Here is a 12,484-nt window from a genome sequence, read left to right on the forward strand (position 1 = left end):
TGTTCTTGAATGGCCCAGCCAGAGCCCTGACTTAAACCCAATTGAGCATCTCTGGAGAGACCTGAAAATGGCTGTCCACCAACGTTTACCATCCAACCTGACAGAACTGGAGAGGATCTGCAAGGAGGAATGGCAGAGGATACCCAAATCCAGATGTGAAAAACTTGTTGCATCTTTCCCAAAACGACTCATGGCTGTATTAGATCAAAAGGGTGCTTCTACTAAATACTGAGCAAAGGGTCTGAATACTTATGACCATGTGATATTTCAGTTTTTCTTTTTTAATAAATTTGCAAAAATTTCTACATTTCTGTTTTTTTTTCTGTCAAGATGGGGTGCTGAGTGTACATTACTGAGAAATAAAATGAACTTTTTTGATTTTTGGAAAATGGCTGCAATGAAACAAAGAGTGAAAAATTTAAAGGGGTCTAAATACTTTCCGTACCCACTGTGTGTGTGTGTGTGTGTGTGTGTGTGTGTGTGTATATATATATATATATATATAAATAAAACGTTACTCCTTCATTTGTAAAACAGCAATATGAACATGAACCGGACCAGAACTAAAATGCAACACAAGTTTTTTTCACTTGGTCCAGACTAAATGAACAGCACTACAGGTGTGTAAGCCCCTTTAGTGAGTGGGAACTACTGTATATTTTTTTTGTGTGACCTATAGGCTACTTACAGCCACTCACACAGAGAGCAATTCAACGGCATTATTAGCAACTACCTTGGGCTGCCCATTCACATTATATGTTCTGTTATTCAATCATAGTACTGGTTGTATATGATTCTAGTTCTGGACAGTTTGATCGCCTCCAGATAAACCCAAAGATGAAATAAAGACAAAAGAATCCTTGTCAAAGAGCATTGGTTTATTTTCCACAGGAAACTTGAGAAACAGGAAACCTTAGAAATACTTGCTAGCTAAATCAAAAGGTGCCTCTGCATTGCAATTTATTGCTGGTTTTACAACTGACAGTCTGAATGCCACCCCCTCAGTTTGATTAGAAGGTCAAATTCCCTGAAGACTGCTAAAAAATAACAAATATGGGGGACATTTTATCTCCCTAAATTGACACTGTCAGACTTAACGTTTTTGTCAAGAACTTAAACTAACCATTATGACCAACGTGTTAGCATGCTAATATCTGCTAATAAGCACTAAAGATAAAGTACAGCTGAGGCTGATGGGAATGTTTTTTTAGAAGTGTTGAATTAATACCTAAAACTGTGCACCTGATGTTCTTGAGTAAAATTAAAGGGCTCACCAAAGTTTTTCAAATGGCTTTCTAACCAAAATTTCAAGATATTTTTTTTATAAACCATTGGCGGTAGTAGAGGAAAAGTCTGGATAACTGAAGTCAGTAGGATTAATCCTCTGGGGACAATGAATGTCTGTAAAATTTCACAGCAACCATCAAGTAGTTGTTGAAATAATTCAGTCTAGATCAAAGTGGTGGACTGACATTGCCATCTGTAGAGCCACACTGCTGGCATAGCTAAAAAACAAAAATATTGTGAACCTGCACATGTATACAGTGTATTTGCAATGCTATGTGAAAGTATTCACACTACTTTCTCCCTTCCCACACAATCTCCATCTTCTGCACATGGGCCTTGGACGATTTGGAGAAAGTGCTTTTAACCACGTTGAGAGGAGCTGCCTTGCCACTGAGGTAGACCTTATTGAGACACATAGGAAGCCACGACTGCTCCTCCTCCTCCTTGTGCTCCTTCTCCTCTACAGCTTCCATTTTGTCCCTCTTGATGGAGGCATATGAGTAGGCAAAGATGTATCCCGTCATGAAGGCATCAAACCCCGCCCGATGTGTTCCTGTGTCAGCTTTCTTCTTCTGATCGTCAGCCTTAGACGGGTGTTCACCAATTATTCCTCTCCCTCTGTCTTCTGTTCTGCTTTCTACAACATCGTCTGTTTTGGTTTTTGTATTTTCGTCATCATCAGTTGTGGTAGTTGTTGCGGAGTTTTTGAAGTCTGTATTGTCTTCACACACCATGTTATCTCCTTCATTCTGTTTGGTGTTTCTGTCACTGTCCATTACAGGTCCACTTTCTAAGCATGGCTCAGCCCCTCCTTGTTCATCTGGTGTTTCTTCGGGATCCACCTCCATGTGGGGTATTTTGTTTTCAGGGGCACCATCAAAGATGGAAGAGCCCTCACCCCCACTTCTCTTCTTGTTTCTCTGTCTCTTCCTCTTTTTTCTCTTGTCCCCCGTGACTTTCTCGTCCTGGAGAATGATCAGGTCAGTGTCATGAGATAATGAACACTGGTTACCATTCGGACACCAGCCAAATGCCTGTCCGACACACATAAAAACAGAAAGGAGGGGTTAATAAAAATATTTACACACAAATAATCTATTTGGCTTGTCTGTTCGAATAGATACAGAAACACTAAACCTTTACTTTAGGCACTGAAAGATTATTTCTTATTAGTACTTCACTTGTTTAATTTTACTTCAACTTGAGAATTTTAGTAAAACAGAGATTCTTTTAGGTAAAAAAACAAACAAACGTTGAAACTCACAGAGAAGCGTTCGCAGATGTCAGTCTGTCCCTCGGGAGACGCCACAGCTGGACACGCTCTGTAGTCCACATAGCTGGACATGTGACCTGCATACTGACAGAACTCGACATGAACATTGAGTCCAGCCCCTCCAGACGTCACACTGCGACTGTTATCCAGCTTACTGGAAAGAGGAGGAAATGGAAAAGGATTATGACGTTATTTTTACACAAAAGAACACAAGTACAATAATGCATGCTGAGGTGTTCTGATATAGAAAATAATAGAAACATTCTGCTCTGCTCTTCACTTCAGCCACATTCACCATTTTTCTTACATTGTGAGATATTGTACATTATGATTGACATACAAACAATTAAATTCAAAACACTGTGGATGTATGTGTTTTTCTTAATTACTAATTTTATAGCTGAGGTTAAGGACACTTTCCAACCAGTTATTGTCCTTTTGACAAGGGGACATAAACAAGCAAATAAATGAAAAAGTTCAATTTGTTTTAATAAAAGAGGATTACAGCATCAATATTTGCTGATCTACTCTATGTAGGCTTGTTGGGTCTACTTCATACCACTCATTTGAACTCTGCACTATAAACCAATACTCACCATTTCTTATAGGCATACTCCAGATAGGAGGCAGTGAGCCGGAGCTCAAATTCAGTGACATATTTGGTATCATAGATGCCAGCAGGAAACATCTCAGACAGGTCGGCCGTGAAGGTGGCCAAGCGCTCGGGCAGATGAGCATAAAAACTCTGGTAGAGAAAGACAAAATCCACTGCATTAAAAAACAGTCAGCAGCATACTGTGAGAAGGGCGTTACAGTAAAGTCAATGTCAATCATGATTTTTGTTGATGACTTTTGAGATAGTGTGCATTTTTCAACAGAGCTAGATAACCACAGGTAAATAACTAGATACCATCTAGGGATGCAACTACAATTAATAATACAGTTATTCATCTAATAAAAACATTTTTTAAATTGTTTCATCTATAAAATGTAAGAAAATATAAAGAAAATGTCCATAACATTTTCTCCAAAACCATCACATGTTTCTGATCCACAGTCCAACTCCCAAAGATATTCAGTTTCAGTTGTATTAAAAACATGTAATCTGCAAATCCTCAAATTGGAGAAGCTGGAACTAAAGAACATTTGTCACTTAAAAAAAATGACCTGAACAAAAAAATCGATCAAAATAGTTGATTAATTTTAATAGTGACTGACTAATCGACTAATCATTGCACTTCTATTACCAGCAAAGACCTGGTAAGACAATGTAAGCCTATTTATTATTTATCTAAATGGAAAAAAATTATTATTATTATTAAATAATTATTATTTTCTTTATTTTAAAGGCAAACAGTAAAAGAATGAAATTGAACAGCAAACATAATAACTTGGTGGTACCTGATAAAGGAAGGCCATGTCGATGAGTCCATTGTGGAGCACCAGGGGTTTCCTGGCACGCAGCAGTTCAATGAATAAGGCACGGATATGGACGCCACGGTCATCTGATCCTCCCTGACAAAGAAGGAAGAGAGAGAAAAGACAGCTAGAAATCAACATCTGAGAAAGGTCAAGTATCTTTTGCAGTGTTCTGTTATATTGGGTCTGGTAACATAACATTCTTGTAGGTCTGTCTACTTGTGTCTGGTCTATATACAGGATGTGTCTGTCATAATGTGTGCATCTTGGGATGCATGAAGCAGAGAAATGCCAATGCTAATTAATCTGCATTATACCATATCAATAAACAAAAAAGAGCACTCACAATAAAGACAAGCTTAATGAAAAAGCACCATTTTAGAAATAATTTATTCTAAGAATGTAAACATAGCGGAGTCCATATTCCATATATCCTTATAGAAGACAGTATTTTGTGGCTCCAGAGGAAGCTCAATTAAGTTATTAAGTCATTACTGTCATTAACTGTTAAGGATGTGATCACTGAATAATCTTATAAGTAATTATAATAATAATTTTAAAATCATGCTACAAAATCAAGGATTTCCTGTTTCCAAAATAATAATAATGAAGTTAATTGTGTAACGCTGGACACTTCTCTCCCTCCACGGTCACCATCTTGGCTATGTAGTGTAAGGGGAGGGACCACCAACCTAACTTGTAAAAATGGCAGTCGGGGAAGCTGTAGCAGTTGCGATTGTAAAAGTATGTTCATTTTTATTTATTCTTAATAAAATTGATTTGAAGTCAAGTGATCAAGCCTGCAGATTTTTTGGCAGGTGACAATCGCGGCCAAGCGTTGGCGATAATGATCTAACCGGTTACAATTCACCATTAAGAAGAAGAAGCTTTTAAATATTGCGATTGTCATTTCAAGTTAGTGCACAGCGGCTGTGTTCAATTTCAGGACAAGGTTTAGAAACCACAGCATGTATCATCACCTTATTATTGCCCTTGTAGTAAGGGATTCCATGGGCGTACTGCTTGTTAAAGTCAAATCCATGCTGTACCAGGAACTGGACTGACTGAGGCTCTATGATGTACTCCTCTGAACATAGCAGGGTGAGGTTATACACCTGGACCAGGTATGTGTCTGCAGCCTGGGTGGGGTGGGATAAAAGAAGGAAGAGGCAGAGGATAAACTTCACAGTCATAACACATGACCTGTTAAAGAAGTCTGCAGTTGCACATTAAATGTAATGAAGATGTGAGAGACAGATCAGATACTCACAAATCATGTAAGTATGTGTGAGAATTGTCATTCTCCTTCCAGTGTATGTCAAGCTCATCAGAAATATATAATCGTCATTCATTTCATTTACAGTATATGGCCAAAAGTATGTGCACAAGTTTTTTTGCATCATCTTATTGTACCTTGTAGTCCAGTTTCTTGTAACAGGCAATTCCCAGGGAGAGGATGGAACGAGATCGAGCAGCATGGCATATGGCTTTATATCTGTCCTCTATAGATCTGAAACATGACAGTGAGAGTAAAGGACAACTTACAGAAAGAAACACTGACATGCAGTAAGAGATGGCATGGCACTGACTCAAAACCATATTCTACATGCATGGCTTCTTGCACGACTGTTTCAGAGGACCACTTATGTTTTTACTCACTCAGCCAGCAAGGATTTCCTGTTTCCAAGACCACTCAGCTCCTAAAAAATACATGGACCACTTATTAATTTTCTTTTTAATCTGTAAAATCATGATGTGACAAAACAAAGAGGGAAGGTATTTGAAACAGACAAGCATACAGACAGTAAGACAGACAGTGCAGTTACAGTGATGGATGTGAAGAGTCTGAAAGGTGGAGGTTAGACCTGCTTAATTAAGATATTGGTGAAGGGAGGGATGAGTTTTGTATGCGTCAGTGTTACTATGTGTGAGATTTAACAAATCAGTGTGTGGAGTAATGAATATGGAAGGTTGGGGGGAAAGAAAGAAGGGAAAATAATATTAACCTTATGCTAATAACAAATACATGCTGCAACAGCAACAATGATAATAATAATATAGTTGTTATTACCACTATCATCAGTGAACAATAAGGGATGTGCATGCGCAGGTAAAAGTGTCTATATAAACTACAAACTCATACAAAGTGCCCTGGTTAGAAAACACAGACTGTACAAAAAACAGTGGCCATATTCCAAATGTTTTGTCCTAAAGTCTAAAACCGGTGGGAAATTTAATCAGCAATTCATCTAAAAATACATTTTTATATTCAGTTATATTAAATAATGTTATGCCTCAAATTGGAGAAGCTCAAACCAGAGCAACATTTGTCATTTTTGCTTTAAAAAAAAAATTACTTGAACAATAAATCAATCAAAATAGTTGTTGAATAATGATAAAGTGTGGTTTTGTCACAGTATCCTTAAAAGAGGCACAGCTTGGTTTAGGGTTAACCTTAAAGATGTAACGTTACAGTTTGTTCACATGTTGGACCTGCTCATCGGATCTCCCAATGCTCACACTGCTAACATGTTAAATAAGAGGGGGGAACTACGGCTACTTCCACGTACATAGGAGTTAATGTATCTCCGGTGTACGGCAGTCTGACAGACACACACACACCTTAACTTACCGTGTCCACTGCAACGAAGGAAGACGTTTTAATGGCCACCACCATTGCAGGCCAAAGCTCTTTAAAATTATCATTCTGGACATCAATTACTGGAACTACCAGTGAAGATGCCATGTTTGTCTCAACTTAATTTATGTAGTAACTTATGCAAACTCCTATTCGCGCCTTTTATGCAGTTACCGACGGCTACGCGGGATATTAGCTCTACCTTGCAAAAGTTCTCACTGTCAGCGTCTGTACGCGGATGCCTAACTTGTTATATTATCTTCATATATTTGGCTTTTAGTTTAACTGTTCTGTTATTAGCACTCACTCGAGTCGTCAGCTAACAGCACCTCCACCGTAAACATTTCAACGTGCTTCTCGGGGGTCCTGTAACTTGGTAGTTGGACTATTACCTGAGCGCAAATGTAATGTAAAAATGTTTGCCCCTAAATGTACGCACATATATTTCAGAATTGATGAATCTGTATTTTTTTAAATCGGAAAATGTGTACTTTTATATTATGATTGTCCTTCTCTTTTCGACTGTTTTGCTCTTCAATAAAGATTTCAGTCAGGCGTTTGCGATAGACACATATAAACGATACGTCACTGTACTTAACTATCGAGGTGAAGTGCGCCATTTTGGCTCCAACAAAGTCAGAAACATTTTCTCTCTGGTAAAGTATTTTAACTTGTATGCATGAAAGACGGTGTAAAAGTCTTTCAGGACGGCACTCGGGTTTCCACGACATAACATTTAACGCAAATGTAACTTTTTCTTAGTTTTACACCGCGTTAAGTTAGTATAAAAGTAATGGTTACAAAGCTCAGCTGAGCTTCATTTGCCAGCCAAGCTATCTTAACGTTTGCTAAATTTAGCTTTGCTGTTTTGTTGTGACTGTTGCAATGGGTGGCTGCTCAGCTCCAAACTGCTCCAATTCAACCAGCATAGGTAAACAGCTGTTCAGATTCCCCAAAGACCCTGACCGTAAGAAGAAGTGGGTTGTGAACTGTCGACGTGACTTCGAGCCAACTCCTCACTCCAGACTCTGCCAGGTAAGTTTACACAGAGACTGGCATGTTTGTTTGTGACCTAACAAGACGATGCATTGAGCCCAAAGTTTAATTGAACAGGACAGACATACGAGTTTTATTTGTTGATCATTATCATTCTTTAACGTTACTTTTCTTCTGCCACCTCTGACCTTTGCACTCACTATATGCGTGTTCTTGTTTCTTCTGACCGGGTGTGTCAGTAGAAGAATAAAAATGTGTATTCCTGTCTTGTTTTCTCAAGGACCATTTTGAGCAGAGCCAGTTTGAGGAGATAGCGAGGTCTCCAACAGGGGGAAAGAAGCTGAAGCCCAATGCCATCCCCACTCTGTTCAGTGGAGACCCTACTTACCCTGCTGTCACTTCTCCATACATCTTGCTGTCCATGAAACCTGAACCAGGTAATTCTGAATGTGCAATGGCATTTATTCTTTAATATTTTATTACAAGTGGTAGGGTAGATGGGGATTGTATTTTTTGGCGACAGGTCCAGTTAGTTTATTGGCCATAGTTCCTGTAACCTGAAGAAGTGTAACCTTTTCCAGAGGTATGTTTAAATTGAATGCTTCTGTGTAAAGTGAAAGGTTTGCTTAAAGTGCCAAAATTCCGCAGATTTAACACCAAACTCTGCAGCTCCATGAAGATTTTAAGCCACTTCTGAACTCATTTGTTTTACATTGGTCACAATTACTGTGGGGTTGAGCCTCTGCCCCTCTCATCATTTTGTAGGCATCCATGTCTGTTACCCAGTGGCTGATGGACATAGCTGAGCATTTAGCAGGAGGAAGGTCATGATATATTCTCAGGAATTGGTGGAGACCAAAACAGAGCTAAAAGGAGAGTGAATTGTCAGGTGGTCAGACGCATGAATCTAATCAATTAAAGCAAATACTGTATATTTGGGAAGTATTTAATTGCTTCACTGTGTTCCCCCTGAGGTAAATGTTTTTAACAGGTTTGGCAGATTGATGATTACTATTTAATATGCTTAAAGGCCCTTACAAACACACCGCTGCGCTCTGAAATTCATTATTTTCAGTGGCTTGCACTGCGGCACGGCGGTTTGTTGCTACGTTGAACAAAGCGCACATGCAGCGCTAAGCGAACCCAGTTGAACTTTGACCGCTGTGCGCTGTGACGAATACATGCGTGGCCAATATCAACCGTTTATATTGTGTGTCTGAATTCCCAGAATTATGACCAGTTTGTGGTTATACAGAGACATCGGGAGGAAAGCAGTATCATGGAAATGTATTTCCAGTAAAGTGGGAACGTCGGGTGTGTTTTAAGTCAGGTAGCTTGGTGTAGGTAGGCGATATGCGTAAACATAGCTTAGGTTTGTTATGTGAAATGGACATATGCAGCATCACTCTTGCATGTGTTTAAACCTGCTTCCTCCAATATGTCCCCATCTCTAGAAAAGAGATCCTCTAGTCCCCAGGTTCTGCCTGCTCAGTCAGCACCACCTGGTACCCCATCTGATACATTACTGTTTACCTGATCAAAGTACCTCCCAGTGGCCTGTCTACCCCTCCAGTTCTGGGAACTGATGAATCTCCTGAGACCCTGCCTGACCCTGAATCTCTGGCTCCTGATGTGTCCCTGAAGCAAACATCTACCTCAGCATCCCAGGTCCCTGCAGCATACTGCGCTCCATGGGCTACCCCTGCACCCCCGGCTCCACAGGAATCAATCGAGACACAAACGGCAGGGACAGATGGATGACTTTGAGTGTCAGCTTAGGAATGTTCTCAACAAGTCGGCAGACGAGGAGGACCTCTTTCTTTTAAGTCTAGCTCCACGTCTCAGAAAGCTGTCGCGTGAAAAAAGGAGTGAAGTAAGATTAGAATTCATGACAGCTTTACACAGGGCTGAGTTTTCCTGAGGAAAAAACATTGATCATTTGTTCCTTGATCTCAGCTTTTTTTAAGGAGTTTGCAGAGTTATGTTGTAACAGAACTAGGAGTTCATTATTTGTGTTTTGACTCATATATTACAATGATGAATCCTTGTTCAGTGTATAAACTATGCGTTTAAAAAAAAATGTTTTTCCAAATAGAAAAACACACATTGCTGTGTACAAACTTTGCATTTATGTATCAAGACATTGCAAATAAACTATATTAATTTTAGTAATGGCTGTAATGTATATGTTTTTAAGGAGGGTTGATGAGTTGTATGTATTTCCTTCAGGAGAGACAGTGAATAAAGTAAAGGTAAATGATTATAACAGGTGATGTAAAAGAAAATTTGTTCACATGAAGTGACGTGGCGGTTATGCGCCTAGTCTTTTAAGGTTTAAAGTCAGGAAATGTATTTTCTGTCACATTTAATTTACTATCTATGATAACTTGTGTAGTCTAGCAGAAAGAGAGTTTTCCTGACTGAACTTTTGTTAAATATCTATATACATAATATATTTGGCTGTTCATTCGTTTAATGTTTATAGGAATCAACTCTTTCAATTGTAAGTGAGTGGCTCTTAAAAAGAGCCTTTGTTTTATGTTGAAGAGGTAGCAAGTGAGGGTTGCAGAGATGATAGGTGGGCAACTCAGGCTACGCTGTATTGCCGAGGCACCAGCAGCAGAATTTGAGAGCAGAGTGCAGGCTGGAAGCAACTGATGTGTGGGCTGGAGCAAGACATGACTAGTGGGGCTAGTGCCTGCGCTTGCTTTTTAGCACGAGACCTAAACATATTTGCTGCTGACTGAAAACTGGGACAGCAAATGAAACACTGACGACGCAGGGTTAGGGTTACAATTATGGATTTATTCACGCACTTCAAAAACATTTATTGAAAGTTTTATTCTTTTTACATATTTATTTACAGCATTAAACATTGAAATGTATATTGTAATAGGCTGTATATTAACTTATTGGGAGAAAACTGGTAGTTCTATGTAAAGTCAGCCATTGAGCACCCCTATATCGCCAATATGGCATGATCCTTGTTTCGCTGTGAAGCTTCGACTGTGAGATTGACAGTCGAATTAGGCTCCGCCCATCGAAGCATCGACTCTTATTCAGGGTCAGCCCTAGTAATATTATTATACAGTATTTACTGTGCCAAATCATGTAATGCCTGTTAGTTCATGTAAAATGCTCCATATTCTAGCCAGGAAATATAATGCTAGTAGGACATTGCTCTGTGTCTGCAGTGGAGAAGGAGCTGAATTTCGGGGATCATGGATATGCCAGACGCACCCCTCTGGCCGGCCTGGAGGAGGAGGATGCAGACAGGACCTCTGAGGACCGGCAGCCCTGCACACAGTGTCAACTCCTCAAGAAACAGCTGGAGCAGGAGATGCAGCACACTGCAAGGCTACAGAAGGAGGTAGGATGGCTGCTGGTGTCTCCTTTCTTGTGTTTTGTTTTTGTCTTTGAGGGGGCAATGTGCTGCATGTGAATATGTTAAACGGAACTATTTAGAAAATTCAGTGCGTCAAATGTTGAGAGAAAATTAATAAATCAAATACTTTTTTATTTTTTTTTTACACTACTGTTCTAACTTCACGTTAGCTGTAATAATCTGACGTTGACTGTGGGCAGCTGGCAATTTAAGATAAACAAACTGAGAAAGGAAATCACTGAGGGAATGCTCAGTAAATAGCCCCAACAAACTGTCTTCTTCTCTGTCTCTCTCAGGCAGAGGAGATGAAGAAACGTCTATATCGACTCGACCGGATCGAGAAGGGTCTCCAGAACTTTCTGTATGAGGACCAGATTCGTGCCCTCTCCCTCACCAAACGCTCCCGACGTGCCGTCTGGTCTCCAGAGACCATCATGAAGGCCCGAAAAATACGCTGTGCAGTTGGCACAAAAGGCTACGAGTACTTGAGGGAGCTGGGATACCCTTTGCCCTCCTACAGGACTCTGTGTAACCGCCTGGAGACTAAGATCATGATGACGACTGACATGAGCTGTGAGGAGCTGGCAGAGCTGGGCCTGGGGCTCATGGCCACTTGTGACAGTCCCACAGAGGGTGTTGGGGACAATGATGAGGAGGAACTGATTGGTGTTTTGTCCTGATCGTGGCAGCTTGCGTGAATTACTGACTCTAACCAAGGGAAGAATGTGCAGAGTTTGCCGTGTTGCACGTCTGCAGATGTTGACTTCAAGTAACGATGGGAAGATGAAGAAAGACTTGAGCATCAATGTAAATGTATGCTTCGCTTGACAGAGATTGTGAGTCTACTCATTTGCATTGTCACCAGGTTGTGCTTGGGATCTGCACCAATAAGACATGGCTCCACTGTTGTGAGATGCTGGGGCTTGCAGTTAGTCTAGCTTTGTGTATGGTGTTTCTTAGCCTGAAGATGCTCTACTACAGTATGTGCTGCAACATGTGAGGAGACGTTCGATGTAGTCTGTGACAAAGTGGACTACCATAGTGTGGCATTGTGTGGAAAGTGTAGAAATAATTTGCACAAAGAATTTTCTGCTTGTGTTTAAAGCTGTTTTAAGAAGTTCGTGTGACGGTGTTAGCTCGCACAATAAAACCCTGGTAGTATTTGATATACTCAAATGTAGAGCAGTTAAGCTCATCTTTGGTTAGGTAGCTTGAGTATTCGGATAGTACGAGGGCTACTGTGGCATGCAAATATGTTACACTGTAAAAAGTTTCCTGTACATTATGCAAGCTTTATTTTTTGTTAAAATTCACCCAGAATATTTATCATGTGATGGTTTGTGTATGTGTAAAACAGTAGTACACAACTGGGATAGTGGGTCTGGGAAGTGGTCTGTAACCATGCTGTTTGAAATAACTATTACAAATCACGCAATTGCGGTCATCAAAATTAGAATATCAATTTTTAATTCATGTAACCTATTTA

The 12,484-nt window shown here is 39.9% G+C and overlaps 2 protein-coding genes across 5 annotated transcripts in view; one reads left to right on the plus strand and one right to left on the minus strand.

Annotated features, from left to right (window-relative positions):
* Positions 1–857: 857 nt before the first annotated feature.
* On the minus strand, positions 858–6,988 carry toe1 (target of EGR1, exonuclease). The gene is made up of 8 exons (XM_046051708.1): positions 6,612–6,988; positions 5,639–5,679; positions 5,393–5,489; positions 4,960–5,118; positions 3,962–4,075; positions 3,157–3,305; positions 2,552–2,714; positions 858–2,321 (listed from the first exon to the last, which is right to left on the minus strand). Exons 1-8 carry the CDS (start codon positions 6,723–6,725, stop codon positions 1,578–1,580), a joined length of 1,581 nt encoding a protein of 526 aa, XP_045907664.1. The 5' UTR covers positions 6,726–6,988; the 3' UTR covers positions 858–1,577.
* A 291-nt stretch (positions 6,989–7,279) lies between these two features.
* si:ch73-382f3.1 (uncharacterized protein LOC100151273 homolog) overlaps positions 7,280–12,484 on the plus strand; it is a 6,780-nt gene continuing 1,575 nt past the window's right edge. Inside the window, exons 1-4 of one of the 4 annotated variants that reach the window (XM_046051710.1) lie at positions 7,280–7,652; positions 7,894–8,050; positions 10,787–10,983; positions 11,295–11,416. In XM_046051710.1, coding sequence (XP_045907666.1) covers positions 7,503–7,652; positions 7,894–8,050; positions 10,787–10,983; positions 11,295–11,416 — 626 coding nt within the window. In that variant the 5' untranslated portion in view covers positions 7,280–7,502. Of the gene's footprint in view, positions 7,653–7,893; positions 8,051–10,786; positions 10,984–11,294; positions 12,477–12,484 lie in introns of those variants that run through there. The other 3 variants (XM_046051712.1, XM_046051711.1, XM_046051713.1) reach the window with 3 other exon arrangements.

The sequence above is a fragment of the Micropterus dolomieu genome, linkage group LG06 (genome assembly GCF_021292245.1).
Source record: "Micropterus dolomieu isolate WLL.071019.BEF.003 ecotype Adirondacks linkage group LG06, ASM2129224v1, whole genome shotgun sequence".
NCBI classification, from domain to species: Eukaryota; Metazoa; Chordata; class Actinopteri; order Centrarchiformes; family Centrarchidae; genus Micropterus; species Micropterus dolomieu.